The sequence below is a fragment of the Haliaeetus leucocephalus genome, unplaced genomic scaffold, assembly GCF_000737465.1.
Source record: "Haliaeetus leucocephalus isolate CR32 unplaced genomic scaffold, Haliaeetus_leucocephalus-4.0 Scaffold964, whole genome shotgun sequence".
NCBI classification, from domain to species: Eukaryota; Metazoa; Chordata; class Aves; order Accipitriformes; family Accipitridae; genus Haliaeetus; species Haliaeetus leucocephalus.
This window is the reverse complement of record NW_010973400.1, coordinates 2,256,400-2,276,614: the sequence shown is the minus strand read 5'-3', so window position 1 is coordinate 2,276,614 and position 20,215 is coordinate 2,256,400. Positions and strand designations below refer to the sequence as shown.

General features: G+C 39.4%; 1 protein-coding gene across 1 annotated transcript in view; it reads right to left on the bottom strand.

Annotated features, from left to right (window-relative positions):
- Positions 1–20,215, bottom strand: part of KLHL29 (kelch-like family member 29) — a 250,799-nt gene that overhangs the window by 84,783 nt on the left and 145,801 nt on the right. Inside the window, exon 5 of the mRNA XM_010584304.1 lies at positions 13,967–13,993. Within this exon, the coding sequence (XP_010582606.1) occupies positions 13,967–13,993 (27 nt within the window). The remainder of the gene's footprint in view (positions 1–13,966; positions 13,994–20,215) is intronic.

The window sequence follows — 20,215 nt, the reverse complement described above, 5'->3', positions numbered from 1 at the left end:
GCAAGAAACATTGAGGGCTGACAGGTGTCTTTGAAAGATGGTGTTGAAACCGTGCAGATCTGCAGAGGGGACATGCTACAGCTTTAGGTAAACTGAAAATAACGAGACCTAATTTAGATAGAAGATTCTTGATGGGAATTGATTTGTCTGTCTCACGATGAAAATCAGAAATGCAGTGACGTAGATGATGTAGAAATGTTCTTGGGTACACTGGACTTGGTGAAATTCACATTAGTATGCCCATTGATTCATTTCTTGGTCTTAAACTAGACTATAATCTAGGGTGCCAAATTTAAAATGGAAATAGATGTCCAACCAGAAGCTATTTTACTGATCTGTGACACACTAAAACAGGGCTTACCACTAATTTGGAGAAGGGGGCTGCCTTTGAGGTCTTCTCAAAGGGCAGATGCTTTCTTGCAGCCTTAAATTCAGTGATGAGATCTCCCAAAAGGAACATACAGAACTGGAAATGAAACAACCACAGTTTATTGTCTGTGGTCTTTTTAATTTTTATTTTGCACTCTTCAGGAACAAAACGGTGATTATTTACTTTGTCTTCAATGATATATTGCCCTATGACACAGAGTAGAACCTGGTGTCTCTAACTAGTGTGGGCTGTGTGTCTGAACTGGTTTCAGGAGAGATAATTATTATAATTTCGTTCAGTATTTCTCATTTCTCTAGACCATTAATTTTCATATATCATATACATATTTATGAAAATTGCGGGACTTTTAATTAACTATATAGTATTAGCAGTTTATATGTACAAATGAACAACCCTGGGAACAAACTCATTAAAAATCTATGGCTAAACTTCAAAGGCTTCAGGATTTCACCTCTCGTGTACTTGCCCTCTCCCCGCTCCGGCAGCAGAAGACTAACACATATTTTAAAAGAACAAATATCTACCTGTGCAAAAGCTGCCCTTTACGTTTCACAGGAAATGTCAATATTTCAAAAGTTGGTTTTGTCTTCCCAAGTATCTGTGACCCTTTCTGTGGACTGAACATTTCATATACAGGGTTTTAAAAATGAAAATTGTTCTTAATTTTATTTTTTTCATTTGTATGTACATTTTTACATTGCTTAATAAAATGTCATTAATTGTGGCAGTATGGCACAACTGTCATGTCTCACTGCGCTGACATCTTTAGGTTAGTTTGGAAGCATTTTTCTAGGTCATTATTTTTAATTAATACAATGAATTAGTATATTTTTATTCAAAATGTCAAACTGTTTTAATCATAACACAAATATGAAACATTGACCTAGAAAATAGGATGTTTCTCTGGTACTAAAGAGCAACAACATAATTAAAAGCATGACATTCTAAAATGAAAATAGAGTATTTGACCATTTTACATCTTAATGAACTATCATATCTACTTGCTATTTAAATTTTATTAAACCGGGTAACAAATATAAAATACATTTTGAAACATCATCTTGTAATAAATTCTGGAAATATGTACCTTGTTAATGATGGTTAAATGACTTTTCTAATTAGTGTGATTTGGAAAAAACTGATTGAAATGGTGTCTTACAGCAAAAAATAGTTTCAAGGACAATTTAGTTCAGTGAAGATACTGTCAATACTACAACAGGCGGTAGATATTTATCTATAATCAGAGCTTGCTTTAACTCAGCTAGGGCTGTGCAGTAACTAGTGGAGTTAAACTGATACAAAGACCTTTTAAATGACACTAAGTGTCTACCAGTTCTAACCAACACACTGGTTTAACTGAGAACAGAATTTGGTTCCCACTACTGTACTGTAAAATAAATACAGCTATACAGACACATGCTTGCAATACCATCAAAGGATTGTTTCTTGATTTCCTGACACTTTTCAATGTTAATTTTCTAGTCAGCTTAATTTATGTCTTGGGTTTTGTTTAGTTTTCCTTTTTTCCTTTAACCATTACATCTTTATTCTTCAACTCCCTCTTGTACACTTGTGATTTTCTCCTAGCAGTATTTTTTAAAGGTAGTAATATATCACTGAAGAATGTGATTAAGATAATTCGGTGCATTCCTAAGGACATTAAATTGCTAGACTGAAGTGTAATTTGGGTAGGCTGCAATGCTTTTTAAAAAATACATAATGCTGTAAGTGTAAAATAAAACTGAAGATGAAGCAGCAGCTCTGGGGTCCTTATCTGCAAGAACTCTAAGAAATGAAAAAAACCCACAAAACAAACCAAACCGAGAAGATTTAAAATTTTAAATTCTTCAAAATGTCCAAGTAACTTTTGAGCCTGGGACTTAACAGCTCTTGAAAATTTAACCTATTTGTAATTTGTTATAAAGAAAAACAATGATTTCTCCTGAAATAATAGAGTCAAACTGCTTTTGACTAATCTAAGTAATGTCAAAGGTTAAAAAGATAAAGCTGCAAGGAAAGTACCTACTCTGTAAAACAGCCATTCATCGGAGCTTTAAATCTCTGCTTGTTCTGCAGGGAATAGTCTGCAATGACAACTCCACATAAAAGTAAGACATCCCCTTTTGTAGGGGACTATACAATTCTTGCCTTAATCATGCAAATTTTACATAATTTTAAAACCAATCTTTAATACTGGTTTAAGTAAAAGAAGTCAGAGTTCAGAACTGGAAGTGCAAACTCTAGCTATTCTTATGTTTTTTCCACTGTAGTTGATGGGCCCCAAAAGTAGCCCAAAGCAGTTCTTTTGTGGTCTTTAGTATTCAATCTATAAGTGAGAAAAAATGAATATAATTCTTCAAAAACAACTGTTGAGTATCAAATAGAGCTTCTAGAAGGGAAAAAGACATTCAATAAATGACTCTGACTCTACTTGAAGAATAATCTTTTTCATGTCCTTTTTGAAAGCAAAAAGAGAATGTGGTTGCTGTATACTCACATATTTGGTGGGGCACTGAAACAATGTCTTCCCTATGCCAAAAATTAGAAAGCCACAAAGATTTCGAGTATGTTGAACTTAAAAAACAAGTTGTTGTTTTTTTTTTTTTTTTTTTTAAAATGTAACAAGCCAGCTGCTCTAGTTTTGTATGGAATCTACTGACAAACAAGGCCGCTGATTACATTTTTGGTTTCTTTTTTTTTTTTTCTTGGAAGAAGAGGGCCAGGTAGACTTATAAGCAAAATTCAGCGGAGGGAAGCTAGGAGTAAGCCTAGCAAAAAGACATCTTGGAGCAGGATAACCATAAATAAAGTAAGATTGTAAAGCAAGAAAACACACACACATAAAAAAAAAAGAAAAAGAAAAAGAAAGGACCTGGAGTTTCAAGGGACTGTGCCAAGCCATAGAAAATGGAAGGCATGTTCTTAAGTGCCAAAGGTAGAGGTCAAGACCATAATGAAAATCTGATATTATTAACTGTGCAAAAAGCAGGGTTGTTTCAGGACTGTGCCAGTGGCACAAATCAGCCTGCATATGATCGAAGAGGTTGTTTTATGTCATGAAAAACATGTACTACCTCACATACACATACTAAAAGTGATCCAGGAACATTAATAGCTGTTATGCTGGAGTTAAATCCTCATAGACCAGGCTAATTCTAAAATAATGCAAGCATAAAATATTTTAAAAAGTTACACAACTTCCTAAGTGACAGGTATGAAGACAGAAACCCTCTGCTACATTGGACCTTCCTCAAAGAGACTTTTTTCCTCCCATGAAAACAGAATTATAACTATGCAGCTGTGGCAGATGTTAGTACATGAATATTTATATATCCAGAGGATATTTTGGTCTACTTCACCAGGCATGTTAATATTTGAATAGATTAATCAAAGCACTGAGTTCATGAAGCAAACTGCCCCCTCACCACCACATAGATGGATGTGGTTCATATTCTGAATGATGTGATGCTCCTGATGTACTCAGCCCCAAAGCTCATACCTACATCACCTCGTCGAGTACCTCCGGACCACAAAAGGGAATGCAGGATAGCAGCGCTGGGTTTTGAAAGGACGCAGGGCATGACAGAAAAACAGCACAACACAGTGTGGTGATGTGTGGGCATCGCTAGCTCAGGACTGAACGCAGGCCGGTCTGATGGTGCTGTGCTTAAACTTACAGCTCATCCCTCTAGGAAGGACTTCCAGCTGCCCCAATGGCTCACAGGTATAACTAGTGGACCTGTGACAACAAAAGCCTCCCGGCACAGTACAGCATGGTTTGCCCCATCAGCTGAAGTCTCCTTTAACTCAAACTGCTCTAAATCACCCTTCTGGTATCTAAAGCAAAGCACCACACATGTTCTGAAGCATTGGCCATGATGGGTTGGTGGAAACTGCAGCAATAAACCTTAAATGCATTTTTTTCCCGGAGCTATAGAAAATGTAGAGTTTGCATGAATAGTGGTAACACAACAAAACTTTTTTAACCAGAACTGAACTAAGTTTCTTTTTTAGAAATATGTTATGTAGATGCTAACACACACACGAAAGGCACTGACATTACTGTGGGAGGAATCTAAATGGCATTAAAGCAAGACTACACTTCAAATTGCTTTTCATGCCTTAAAAAACAGCGAAGGAGAACAATGTACTGTACATGCCTATTCATTTCTACTAGACTGGAAAGTAACACAACTCTTGCTCTTTCATCAATTTCAGGTTGAAGTATTTGTTTTGTATACCCATTTTCAAGTCTATAACTTCACATATACGATATACATGTACTAGCAATATATATTGTTAACTCAGTCTTATTTCCCAGTATTAATGGTATCCTACGTGGATCAATGTTTTTAATAAGAAGAATCACAGCTGTTCTTGAGTGACGGAAAAATAACTGAGTTATCTTTAACAATTTTTTTTTTTTTTTTTAAATGACAAGTGGGGCAGTCTTGGAAAATCTACAAAATATTTAAGGAAAACATCTGAGTGGGTTGCTTTTTCTCAAGGCTGGGAAATGCTAGAAAGCTCTTTGATGTGTCAGCTTTGACAGTTGTTTTGGTCCACCTCAGTTAGCATTGCAGCAGACAGCTGAGGATGCAATTGCTTTCCTTGCACTCACCGGTCCCTCAGGTAGAGGACAAGAGAGCACTCCTCAAAATACTGCTTATTAAAGTTGAATTCTGATAAACACACTTGCATACTTTTACACAGGGTACATATTTTGGGCTGAAATTAATCAAATCTACATTTAGCTGTATAAAAGGCATTTAGCCTTAACTTTGCCATCCAGGCTCCTTCCGCAGACAGACACAGGCACGTCCAGAGGGGGAGTCTTCTTGCTTCCTTGGACATCTGTTTCAGCACAGCTGGGTTTCCCCCAGGATTGTCCATCTCTCTCTAATTAAGTACAAAGGAACGCTAGCTGATTAGCTTTGATTAGCCATCCGCATTTTTCAACTCCTTTGATCCAGCTGGGTTGACTCTCATGCACTGAAAGGCAGAGATTGTTGAGAGCTGCCCACATTGCTCCCAGTGGATGGGGAGCACCCGGCACTGGAGCCACTGGCATGAAGGACACCATGCATATGCTGGCAGCTGATTAGGACAAAAAGAGGTCTCCTGGTCAGGGGAAAATCAGCACGTGACTTTTTTCACTATTTAGGAAGTCACCGTGAGGAATTGAAGAGGCTTCTGAAGCCATAAAAGCTCTGCAAGCTCTCAAAGAACAAGCATGTGATCTGAATGCAAAGAGGGAAAGGGGAATTCAAACAGTTTAGGGTTTACTTTTGACAACCAAGCTGTTGGTCTGGGCATAACTGAGGTGGAAAACTGTTAGAACCTAAAGGCTGGATGACTGCTTTTGAATAGTAGATACATAAAAGCAAACCTAATTGGTACTGTTTTGTTCCTGGCCTATTCTAGTGCAACTTTCATTACAAAATTGTCATTCAGAGCCTAGGAATATTTGCCATCCAAAATTACGTTGATGAAATAGAGTAACAATTCGTATATCCATAGAGACTGAGGAACCACAGGAGCGTATCAGAGAGAGGAGAAAGAGAGCTAGATATGCATCGGAGGCAATTTATTTATTTAAAAGCATTCAGAAAAGGTTGTCTTTAATCTGAACTCCTTCTGCAAAAAAACAGTAATTTGAATGAGCACCCAATGAAGGGCGACTTAAGACTTTGATCTCTTTATGTGTTTACGCCACCCCACTGCTTGATGGCTTCACCATCCCCTGCCACACGCCGCTAGCTGATTTTCTTAAGAGCTGCTACTCTTTCCCGGTCGCATCCTCTGCCGCGGTTGGGTTGTGATCCTCAATGCTCTGCTATCCCAGAGCCCCCGCCCCTGCTGGCTCAACAGCCCTTCCCGCGGCATTTCGAGGACAGGCACAGGGCAACCTCTGCCGTCTCATTTGATGGTGAAGTTGACAAACGACGTGTTCACTCTGGCTCTGGAAGTCCAAATGCTCCCTCCGCGATTTTGATCAGAGAAGCAGCGTGGCTCCGTTTGCCTTAGAAACCACGCATACATCATTTGAAACATTAAGAGCCACAGCCAGGCTGGGACTTAGCACTCCAGCTTTACCCTGCAACCCGAATCTCCCGGCTGACAATGAAATGCTTCGTTGCTGCTCTGCCAGGACGTAATTTCTTTCCACCCAGCAACAGGCATGAAGGCATTTGAAATCACACTGTAACCCTGACAGGCGCTTCGAAGCCTTTCAAGGCCAGCAGAAAGAAAAGACAGAGGGGGTGAAAGACAGACAGAAAGAGTATGCAAGGATGGGGAAACTACACTGAATTAGAGTTAATTAAACCCAAGCTTTGACAATGTTTAAATAACAGGATTCTACACCTAGCCCTGGAATGCCTGTACAAGCTGTCATTTAATTTAAAAGAGCACAATAGCTAAATGTCAGTCTCCAGGCAGATCCTCTGCATCTTTCTGATACTGTATTAAAAAGTTATTATAAAGCAGAAGTTCAGATATTTTTTTTACAGAGTTTGATAATAGCCTTCTCAAACTTCACACTGCAAACACTCGATATGGCACTTGTGAAACCAGGAGGAGAGTTATCCTGGATAGCGCTAGGAAACCAGAAAACCAAAATCTTGAAATCTCCTAAGCTAAGTCTCAGCCTAATCTGAAGATGAAAAAGGGAGAGTTTTTTCCTAGCAAGACAAATCATGTAATAGCAAAATGCCCCTATAATAAAACCAGTTTATAAAAAAACCAGACACCCCCCAATTGTAAAACATTTGATCAAAACTTAGTGAATATTGTATTGCATGTTTTTAAAGTATAGTGCCAATACTTGGCAGCGCTATGTTCAGCTTTTCATTTTCAACATGCTTTAAGAAGGATCTCATTAATTCTCCCATATCTTATCCGGTGATTGTTGCGGATCTCTTTTCAACAGCAAGTTTTCAAAAATGTTTTCTCAGCCTGAATTTATTTGAATTAGCATTTCTAATCAAAATCAAAACAATCACAAATTAAGTATCATATTTTAATATATATGTGGGTAAAGAAATCTTTCATATTTTAAGCTACTTTCCTGAAAATAGTGTATCTTCAGTGAAATTTAGCTACTCTTTCTTCAGCTATTAAACATTTAAATTTTTGATATATTCATGTTTGGTTTTGTTATTTAATCTCATATTACTCACAAGACACTCAAAAGCAGAAACATGCAAAATGACCAAAATTGTCAAATCAGTGCACAGGAGTTATATGGAAGAAAAATACAGCAAGCTAGTATTTAGTCTCTCAATAATGGTCTTAATGCCCTCTAGTATATTAAGAATAGTATTATGGGCTCCTGATGACAAACTTGACACATCCATTTGAATATATTTTTGACACAATTATTAAAATAAAGTAAGGTCACAGAGGTAATCCACGGCAGAGGCAGCAATTCAGAACAGATGCTAATTTAGAAGCTCCTCGCTCTCAAAAAGCAGAAAACAACCTTGTTTTGCACTACTCAGCTGGAAATACCACACTGGTAGGTGCCTATCCAGATATGAAATCAGAGGATGGCAGCTGAGCTTCAGGTGATCTTGGTGTAGATAACAGAAATAGGATACTTGAGTTCAGCCAAAAGTATGAGCAGAAAGGTAATCACCAAGGACAAGATTCAAGTTGCCCGAGGACTCGGGTGGACACAAGCTTCAGGGTAACCTAGAAAGCGTGTGCATCAGTGCTGTCTGGCAGTGGAGCACCCAAAAACTCGCTGGTTATCTTGCTTGTGAGGCTGCCGCCCCCTGGACACCAACCCTCCAGCTCTCCATCCCAAGTCCCAGCCCACACCAAACTCCACTGTAGTCCAGAGTATGGCATCAACGCTGTTCTGGGTCCAGAGGAGCAAAGTCTGGGGGATGCCTTTGCTAGAGGCAGTGAATAATTGATTTGTGGCTGAATGCTGGATCCTGAAAGCTACATTCAAAGGTAGGGCAGGCTGAAAGTAGGACTTCTGTAAGAGTTGTTTTTGAAATTGCTTAAATACTAGCAGAAATCAGCGAAATGAGGTGGATGTGTAGACTGCCTGACTGTAATACAGACTGAATCTCACCCTTCCAGAATGCATTTAAGTGCATAGATAACCCTCCCTTCCTTTTGGAGGCTGTCAAATGTTAAATAAATGATTCGCCGAAATACAGAGTGCTCTTTGTGGAAGAATGCAACATCGAACTCTTTTAGCAGTTCTCCCTCTCATGCGTACCTGAAAGAATTTCAGCGTCGTACTACGATATGATGGGGTCGCTGAGACACAACATTATCCACACTGTGAATCACGGAGCCGAGCAAAAGGTGCCAGGAAATCAAATACTGTGATACAGGACAAATGACATTTCTAAAGACAACAAATAACTCTTTATTTCAATCTGGTGGAAGCAAAAGCAGAAAGAGACAACACACTGTGAAAAGTACAGGAAATGAGAAAAGCCTAGGCTATTAATAGTTTCGGTACAAATTAAAACAGCACAGAGAGAAATACTTTTTTTTCCCCTCTGTTGGGCTCTACTGCCCTACTAAAAATCTCTCTTTAAGCAGTAACCTTCACGGATCCCAACACGGGTCTAGATTTGCTTGCGTGCCTCTCTCTTGCTGAGAAATCTGTCCTTCCTAATTACTTCTAGAGCAGTGACAAAAACCTTGTTGATCCAACCAGACAAATTCTGGCAAGTAAAACATTCAGAACTGTAACTATGAACATGCCGACTGCTGAGAGACAGTGATGATAATAGCACTGTTGATAACAATAAAAGGGACATAGGGAAGGATGAGAACTTAATTTTTGGCCATGTTCCATTTAAAGCAACTACAAAAGACATCTAAAAGAGATGTCAGCGGCAGAGACTCTGACAAGACATCTAATAGAAGATGTCAAAGAGGCAAGGGGCTGCTTACAGAGATTTCACTACCCGGCTGAAGTGATACAATCTTCCTCTGGACTGTGTCCGTAGAGACTGAACACAGGTATAATGATAAGTAATTTCTTTTTTTATGTTTTAATTGAGAAGGCAAGACAATCCTAAAGGACCTTGATATGCAATATATTTTTGTTCCAAAACGTCATGTTAGAAAGTGTGTTGCCATCAGAAGCAAGCACTCTCTCCCCTTTCTTGAGGGAAAACATGCAGCAGTTCTGTGGTTTACAGTGGGCAGCTACACTAGTGGAAATGTTTTGGTGCTTTACTATTTATGCTTTAATAAGAAAGATAAATTTTCTGTCTCTTTACATCTTTGAACAGCGGGTCACTAGTGCTTGGTCTATTCTCTGCAGTCTGTTGTAGCATTGTATGATACATGCTCAAATATAGGTCCTTCTCTAATAGCCCTGAAGATTTCCTTCCTTCCTTCTTCTTTCCTGTTCAGAGGCATCATGGCTATTGTCACTTGAATATTGTGACATCATCAGCGTTTTAGATGACTCATCATTCTAATTGATCAATATCATGTCCCTTCTATTTAAAAACAAATGCATGAATACCACCACCCTGTTTGAATGGACTTGCTGCTGTTCCAGGTCATCGTATGGCTATCCATTTCTGAGTTTCTCCCCTGCTCTCTTATCAGTCACGACCAGTCTGCGATAATTCTGAAAAGATCTTGATCTTTATTGACAAGGAGAGTGAGACCAAGGCATGGACATGAGGGAAAAGCATTAGAGAGGACGTTTGTGAACGTCACTGTATTGCAAGAAGCCCTCATCAGCAAGAGACTCAGGAAGGGCTTGACTGTAACGGAGACTGAGTCACAAGACTATCAGCAATTTCTGGTTTTGCTCCTCAGAGTTAGATACTTTGTAGTGACTGGTGCCTTTCTGCATATTTGACTAATACTTATTTGGAAGATTTTGAATATTTCTTTCCTCCATTTGTTCTGGAGTCAGGTTTGTCGGTTCCCAGGATGAAGCTGATGCCTTCAAAAAGTGCAGGTTAAGCACTTTCTGCACAAGAGATGCCAGTATAACCTCACATCAGCATCTGTGTGCAGACGAGACTGATAAGCATCAGTATCAGAAATGGTGCCAATGACAAGAGAAGCAAGTTAGTGATAGAGAGCTATTTCTTCTACATGGCTATATTTAGGGGAACCTCCCTTGCAATACAGAGCCTTTGTGTGTCCTTCATATACCTAAGGCAGGAACTTATTCTTTCCCTATCTCTGAAAGGGTCTTTCTGTATAATTTCAGTTTCAGCTTGTCCTATAGAGTTTCTACTGTCTTGGTCCTTCACCGAGGTCCTTCCAGGCAAAATGTTGATGCCTGCTGGACTCTTCTGCAATGATAGTTTTGCCAGGAAGAACAAGTTTCTTAGAAAAGCCGATGAAAGCACTCCTAGTCTCTGTTCTCCAATTGCTAGAGGTCTGCCAGATGAGGAAAACCTGTGATTCCCATTCAACTCACTCTAACAGAGTTTTCCATATAGTATGCATGTACGATGTACAGCACACAATTTATCAGAAAACTGCCTTTATTTTCAAATGCCATCTAGTTAAAAATATGCACTCATATAGCAGAGATTCTGTTATTACCCATACGTATGTGCAGAACATTGGGGAGCATCACATCACAAAGAACATTTTTTGTGTTTTTTCTTTTCAATAACTCTCCATTTGCAACACAGAAGTCAGTATTTCAGAAAATGCAAATGCTGCTGAATTAGTGGTTCTGTGGCACTTAAACCCCCCTGAGTAGAATAACTGAGAGACCCCCCCACTGGATTTTCAGTGACTATGTTTTACAGTAAATGAGTGATAAAAGATGCACTGCTTGGATTCTTGTCTTTGCTAATAATTTCCAATATATATGAAGAGAATGAAACGTTTAAACTCAGGGATGGGGGATTAAAGGATATCCATGATGAATGAGCTGTAGAGCTGAAGAGAATTTGTTGTACATCCTGACCAATATAGCAGTGAAAGTAATCAATCCATTACCTCTCTACTGAGAGAAATGGCAGAGAGATAAGAGGATAATGAATGCCAGGCACAATACTGATAAGGAAGACACTTAAAATGACCAGCCAGAATATATTCCGTAGTTAATAGTGCTGACAAAAACAGTGACAAAGTAATAATTTATTCATGGAATAAGAGCCATTCCTGTGAAAATCAAGGTAGCATTTTAAATTAAGGCAACTATTGAAATCAGAGTAGCCTTATTAACCAGTAGCCATTAATGAATTATTGTAGAAAAGAATACTTTTAAGGGCTCATTTTGCCATTAACATATGGGCTAAATTGCAAAATCCTGTTACTTACAAACGCAGACTTTTTTTTTTTCTCTGCCAAACCCTTCTGTTTTTTTCCTTAACCCTTTTCTTTAATGCAATAAAAATTCATATGAAGCTCTGCATATTCACATGCAGCCTGAATGGAATAATGCTTTTGCCCAGTGCTGACATGCTCCCTATCCCACAACCTTTTAAGAGGTTGACCTAGATTTTGAGTCCAATAATAACACTGAGTACTGCCAAGACTGAAATTTAAATACATTTGATGATTCAAAATGCAACACTTAATTAAGAAACCACACCTATCAAAAGACTGTTAGTTTTTCTCTTTCTGTGCCTGAAGATTGTGCTGTATGAACATACTGTGCAACATGAAGTGTTGGAGATATATAAGGAACAGCAGAGCCTGTGTTGAATGAAATAAAATCCGCATTTGCTCCAAATGGCTAAGGTTATGACTAAAAACCAGGCTGCTCCATCCTGATTTTCTTTTCAGATTTCATTATACCATTTCTTAAATGTTTATACTATATCTAAGAATGTTTGGGGTCATTATCTGCTTGGAAACTGAACCTCTGGTCAAGTATACTGGTTTTCCTGGTACACAAACAAGCTATCTAACCACATAACCTTCTGACCTAAAAGTCTATTATTAAAACTTTAAAAATTTTATTTTCAACAAAAATATCTTCCAATTATTCAAAGAAACTCTCATATTTCAGTCCTGGTGCCAGACAGAGATGGGTTTAGAGGGCTTATCAATTCCCACATACAGTAATTTTCTCCCTGTATATCCGTGACAGATACAGAGCTGTACTGTCAGATTTGTTGTCTCATCTTAGACAAAATTAAAACATAACTTTCAGGGACTTAACAATATTTTGAGAATTCTGTTTTTATATGAAAGCGATTTTATGTATCCATTATAGTTAGGAAATTATGTATGCTAATAAATGTGCCCACCACAAACCCTAACTGGACAATTACTTCTTTCCTCCTTCTTTCTAATAAGGATGGTGAATGTTTTTCGTAAGCTTAAAAGTATTAGTTAAGTCTTTGACTAGAAAGTGTCTAAGGGAGAAAACCGTCACTAAATAAGGTAAAAGTTTCTTTAGTGGCTAGCACAGAAATGCTTAGGGGACAGGTAAAATAGGTATTTAATGTACATATACAATATCTGCTATTGCAATTGAGCTCACAGAGCAGACTGCTGCAAGACGGAGAAAACAGGCTTCAGATCCCCCAGCTGCCTGTATTAACCCACAGTCGCTGAAAGCAAAAAGAAGGCTCACTCGGTACTCCGAGCACAAACCAGACTTTTATTCAATTCCATCTGAGCTCACGCAGAGATAGTGACAGTTTTCTCAAAAGGGAACACAACTCGCCTTCTCAGCTCCTAAGCGTCGGTAACGAGCTGCTCTAATCGCCTTAAGAGTGGCTCAAAACAACTGGGCAAAGGAAATAATGCTAAAAAAATTGCTGAAGTAACCCCTGTTTTACGCTGAAACTATGCTGTTTTGTCACGTTCTCCTGGGTTTTCCAGGTGCAATTCTGCCGCATTCCTGTGGCTAGATAGAGAGTTTTGAGAGACCTGATAATTCTCTTAGGCTCCCAATACCCTGACTGATCACTGGTCCCGATGGCTACAGAGCCTTCAAAAACCTGACTATTTGGTCCACGTTCACCCTCAATACTGGGGACTGAGAGAGCAGATGATATATCCCCCCTGCCCCTTCTTCTCTCCCTCTCTCCACTGAACTTCTTTCCCTCCTGCCTGCCTTTTCCTATTTTTTCAAGAATCTGCATCACTTTTGGAGGTCTCGTCCTTTCTTTCAATGACTGGAGTTGGCAGTAGTGGATTTTGTGGATTCGCAGGGGAACTCTGTCAAGTTTCTCTGCATTGTGGGAACACTCCCCATTGGTTCTAAAGAAGCTGCAACCCAGCACCATGATGACCGCTGTAAGGAGATTGTCAGGACCCCACAGCGACTCTCCTCCTAATATAGAGACTTGGACTAAATCATCTCTTTGAGGATTATTTCAATTCATGAGAAATGAAATCACTTCTCTAAGTGAATGTGCTCTTTTCTCATTTACATTTAACATAAGGTTTGGTATGATTGGGAAGAATGATGTTTAAAACACTCACTGCTCATCAACACCAATCCAACTGACAATGGTTTCCAGCTTACAAAGCAAGATGAGGAATATGAGTAATAAATTAAATGAATAAAATTAAAATGTCAGCAGAGAAAGTAACTAATCTGCATCAAGTCTCTTATGTAATCCAGACCCTTTTGCTGCTGTTATTATTCAAAACCCTTAGGGAACCAAGGATCTAGGTCATCTGCAGGATAAAGAGTGTACTATCCAGGAATCAATATTCACAGTAGTAAATTAAATTATAGTCCTCTCCATGCAAAGAGTTTCATTATTACAAGGAGTGTTGACAATTTAAACTCAATGGGAAAAACTAAATCTAAGCTATCAGATAACTTTTTCACTATGGCGCCTCCCTATATACCACGCTGTCACTTAAACTGTCACTAATTCTTAACTTTCTGTGAAATAAGATACTGCACTTTCCCAGTAAGCATATGGCTACTATAATGATAAGCTTAGATAAGCCACTGCATCTGTTGGAAGGGCCATTTCAATTAATACTGACAAAGTTATATTACCATTAACACTAGAGAAACATCAGCACCGCCGGAGAGGCATTTGAGACATCCTACAACACGCAATTGCCATTTGCAATGGGATTTTTAACCACAGCGGTGTGATAACAGAATTTCTAATGCCTAAAATATGATAGAGAAGTTGATTTACAGGAATGCTGGTAAACTAGCAGCTTTGATTTGCCATTAGCTGCAATGTCTCGGTGTAGTCTCCTACTGTTACTTCCACTGTTTTGGTGGTCAGATTGTATTTACCTATGACCAACACCCCAATTTAAGACGCTGCCCAGATCCAAAAGTCAAATCTTATGATAGTTTTCAACCTAACTGAAGTTGATAGCATATGATTGGGAACTGAAGGCAATTGTATAGCATTTATCTAAGCAGTCACATTTCTGTTTTTAAACCTCCACAGAAAAGCTTCTCATTTCATGGTACATTATGAATCTCATTCATTGCATTAACTGATGAGGAAGGCAGACTGGTTTGATTGATTGCTTAAACTGGCAGAGCTCAACTCAACTGCACACTCTAGGGCATTCTTGTGCTGCTCTGTGCACTGCACCGGGTGCTGGCACAACCCCTGCAGCCTCCCTTGATCCAAAGCAAAGGGAAGTGGCCCAAGTCAGAGATACAGAGCTTCCACTTTCCATCTCTAACAACACGCTGTTCCCTTGTCTAGCACTGGCCATGACTTTTTTGACTCAATTTCTCTTTGTAAGCTGGTGTAAAAAAATGAAACGTGTAGATCAAGGAGAAATGTTGCTAAAGAATTGCAGCACTATTCATGTAGGAGAATCAGCTGATTCCTTTTCTCAGACATATATAATCCCACACAAAAGACTCTATAAAGCCACATAACAGTGCTACTTTGGGAAACTTCAGAATCCTGAAATTCAGAAAACTGTGCAAGTAAAGTGTTAAGATCAGAATTAAGGAATGAGACAAAGAATTGCTTCATTTTTAGCTCAACAGTCATGCAAGGTTCAAATATATCCAAACGCCAAAGTCACAGTTTGCTACTTTATTACAGAACACCCGAGGCTCAGCTTGCACAGAAAATTAGGAAGGTTTTCCCTAATTGTTTCCCGAGTGTACAGATGACAACACATAACTACAATTAATGTATTCTTCTGCTTAACTTGGGAGGTGGAAGGCATTACTATGAACCAGTGCTTCTCTTGCCAAATGAACCAGCAGATGCAGCAGGCCCCAGAGATGCTGAACCTTCTGATCCCAAAGACAGCCAAGTTGTCATGATGCTTCAGCAGCATCAGATGCCTTTGAGGAACATGAAAGCACCAGGCACTGCATACCGACACGGGAAACGGGTTTTCACGTGCCACTCCAGCTGAAAGCGTTTGGGAAAAAACCACGCGCCTGTCCTTCCAGGTGTGCGTGACATCTAGGCGAGGGGAAAGGACCTCCTGAGATTATTGTCTCGCTCTTGTTTGTGTAGTGCTCCTCCGCCATTCACAGCCAGAGGAGTGCCGAAATCGCAGGACCCACCACGCCTGTCAGAACAAAGAGCTTCTGTCAAGTGCCTCTGCTGATCGTAATTGAAGTGGCACGAAAAAAAAATATTTAGAAAAATGGAGAAAGGAGGGAGCAGATGGATGGAAGTAGGAGCTGGTGGTTCACTTCTGGCTGCTTCTCCTCAGAAGTCAGATTGCAGCAATAACAATGGGCTTGCTTTCCTGATCCTATCCTAGCCAGATGATTAAATACCCCTTTTTGTTACTGCAGTTTCCTGGTGACCGAGATCTGCTCTGGTTATAGATGAACTCTTCCTCAATCATAGTGAAAAAACTCACCAAAGCTGCTGCATTCTGTAGCACTGTGCATTCACCTATTTGCTGAGAGCAATGCAAAAAAATAGTAAAAATAAAAAGCTATTGCCCATTAACCTACCTGGCCCAGGAAACACATGTTTAGAAGACCATTATAAAGGACTGTTATTATGTTTGAGCACACAGCACAATGTATTGCCAGAAGACAACTGATGGACAAAGCTGAAGAGCAGTCAGATTTGACCAGAATCCAAATCCTACCCCTGTTCTATCCTCTCTTTATCAAGCCCAAATCACACTCCCTCCAGCTCCTCTCCCTCCCTGACTGAGTTAACAAAAAATTTCTTGTAGCTGTTAATGAAAGCTTATAGCCTGCAATATACCATTGAGCTACCCTGATTCTATCTAATACACATTTTATTATTTCAGGATTAATAACAAGAACAACCGACAACACTACAATATACTTACACGGCACCTTAATTTGAAGATTGCAAAGGATATTACAAAAGACTGAATAAGTATTAATATGTCTTTGTCCCCAGCTAGCAGAAAACACTGATACACAAACAAAATTCATTTGGGATCTGAACAAAGAATCCTCAACTCTGAGTGAGGAGGGTGTCCATAAGCCTAGTTGTATGCAAAACTTTAATTAGATATTAAAATACACCGCTGCCCCATGACTGAGGTCAGCATGCCATGCAGAAGCTTAGAAAGCTTAAAGGCAGCCTCGGATGGCTGCAGTGGACTGTGTCCCACAGCAACCTGCGCAGTGCAATACTGTGTCGTACAGTACCATGAGCTACTGTCAGGATCACATTTACTGCGGTCACTCTGGTTTACGTGTTTTTTAATATATTTTATGGATTACACGGTTGAAACCAATGCTGTATTATGGTTTTACAGTTAAGAGTTAACCGCATGGCATTCATTTATTCTTCTGTGCTTTAGATTTTATCAGAAAGGTCTGATTACTTATCAGTGCTGATGCCATATGAATTACATCAAGATGAAGAATTTACATGAAAATAAGTCATCAGCACTTCGTGCTGAGTTCCATATGACTTCAGAGAAAATCATAACCTTTCTATATAATTTAAAATTCCTCCTTTAAAATCTCTTTACAGTATTCTATAGGAGGGATGAAAACCTTCCCCCTTTCTCCTCCCGCTCCCCCACCACAAAAATTGAGAAAAGGATGCTATTATCTATTAAACTAGGTATCCAGATTAGTTTACAAAAGCATATATACTTTTGAAATAATCTTATAATTCTTATAATCCAATTGGACTACAATATTTTATAATTTTATAGGCTTTATCTATATGATCGTACGCATAATTTCAAATGCACAAATACTTGCAAGCTAAAATGACCATTTTGAGTATACAGATTGCAATATATTAGTATATCCTTAGATCATAATATGGCTGAACTGCAGTTTTGTTCACTGTGTGTAGAAGAGAAATGTAACTTATGTTCAGAATTTGAGTGCAATGTTGAAATGATCCAATACCAAATTGTGCATATGCATACAAATATACAGCGTCATTATTTTTACATTTAATTTCTTCAGCTCTAACAGCATCTATACGAGGTTTAAGCCCAGGTAATTTCTGAATATTTGGAACAGTTTCCCAGTATTATGAGACTCAAACCTGTTTAATCGTGTGCTTTGCAGCCCACTTTAAGTGAGCACTTAAAGTTACTGTTAATCGTGGCTACTCTTTGCTAAAGCTTCCCATCAACAGATCTCTCTCCAGTTTCCAAAGGAAGGCAGTACCATAAAGCACAGACTTCAGGCCCATTGGCTGCTCTACAGGACACGTTAAATATATGCATAAATCACTGCAGGAGTAAGGTCCAAGTCAGTTTGGAGTTACTGACTGAAAGCTTTCCCTTCTGCAATAAACTTAACACTCAGCTCATCAAAAATGAACCCCAAACCAGACAAGCCACATTTGGAAAAAAATTCAGCTGTTGTAAACCAGTTGTACCACAGTATGATAATCCTAAAATGGCCATAGAGAACATGGCCAATTTGAAAATGCACCACTGCAAAGAAAGCAAGCACCCGCTCTTCCAGTCCAAAACCCTGAGGGGAAGTATTTTTTTTCCTGAAACAATTATAAATAACTAAAAAAAAAAGGATTTGGTATGAAAATGCCTCCCACACAGTCATCTCCACAGCACTGCTAATGTGTTGCTGTAACGCTTTCTGTGAGTGATTATGTATTTCAGCTTTTGCATACCCGCTGAGTTCAGTCATTTACTTCGATTAATTTAAACATAGTTACAAATAAACATTTGAAAAATATAGGTAAAACGTGGTTTTATTTTTCAGTTCTGTGCTTTAAGTTTGCCTTTATTCATGTCTTCCTGCTCTTCCCCCAGAGAGACACATCTCCCTTTCCTCAATTTTCAAAGATGAGCCTTGTCACTCTATTGCTCTTAGTCTGAACCTGGGAGATAATAGGGCAAATTTGACAAAACCTGTGCAGGAAATGAACACTTATTCATTTATTAGTGAGTCTCACTGGGCACTATTAAACTTGTAATAAAAAAGTTATCGAAAGGAAGAGAACAAACCTACTGAATTAGAAACCTAGACGTTGGTGATGTCTTCAGCTTTTTCACTAATTCCCAACAGGTTGTTAATGGACAGCATTGCTCCCAGCTACAGGGAATTAAGGAGTTAAGATTTAAGGCTGACAGGGAGGACAAATTATGATCCCACTGTACAAGATTCCTTGCTCAGTATTGCTGCCAAGGGCAGCAAAGGTTGGGGACCAGTGCACTAATCTTATTGCATAATTATAATATTACCTTTCAACCCATGTCTGGGAAATCCTGAAGCTCTGCACAAAGTGTAGGTGACTACAGCAATTTGGAGATAAGCAACACTGACTTTGGGAGTCTCATTTCCCTCGCCTAGAAGTGATTACACAAGATAATTGGAGATGGTTAGTGGAGTTGTATGTATCTCTGGTAAACTGACGGACCTTGACAGGCTTAAGAGGTGAGCCCGTGCAAACCTCATCAAGTTCAACAAGGCCAAGTGCAAGGTCCTGCACATGGGTCGGGGCAATCCCAAGCACAAATACAGACTGGGTGATGAGTGGATTGAGAGCAACCCCGAGGAGAAGGACTTGGGGTGGATGAAAAACTGCATATGAGCCAGCAATGTGCGCTTGCAGCCCAGAAAGCCAATTGCATCCTGGGCTGCATCAAAAGACATGTGGCTAGAAGGTCAAGAGAGGTGATTCTCCCCCTCTACTCCACTCTCGTGAGACCCCACTTGGAGTACTGCCTTCAGCTCTGGGGGCCCCAGTGTAAGAAAGACATGGACCTGTTGGAGCGGGTCCAGAGAAGGGCCACAAAGATGATCAGGGGGCTGGAGCACCTCTCCTATGAAGACAGGCTGAGAGACTTGGGGTTGTTCAGCCTACAGAAGACAAGGCTCCGGGGAGACCTTGCAGCAGCCTTCCAGTACCTGAAGGGGGCCGACAAGAAAGCTGGAGAGGGACTTTTTACAAGGGCGTGTAGTGAGAGGCCAAGGGGTAATGGCTTGAAACTGAAAGAGGGTAAATTTAGGTTAGATGTAAGGAAGAAGTTCTTCACTGTGAGGGTGGTGAGGCACTGGAACAGGTTGCCCAGAGAGGCTGTGGCTGCCCCATCCCTGGCAGTGTTCAAGGCCAGGTTGGATGGGGCTTTGAGCAACCTGGTCTAGTGGAAGGTGTCCCTGCCCATGGCAGGGGGTTGGAACTAGATGACCTTTTTGGGCCCTTCCAACCCAACCCATTCTATGAGTATATGAATTCTTGATATGGTACTTTGTATCCTGCATTTTCAGTTTATAGGATAAGTAAGTGAAATACTGAGACTGGGTATCTTGGAAGATTTTATGAATATAAATAAACAAAATATACTTTGGAAAGCAAGTTTGAGAATAGTTTTCATATCCAGTAATAAATTACTTTTCAAATGTTCATGCATTTTATGATTAATGCTATTAGTTGTTAATTAGTTAAATAAATATGATTAACTGTGTGAATTTCTCAACCTTCCTATCTGTTGCTTAGATAAACAGTTACATAG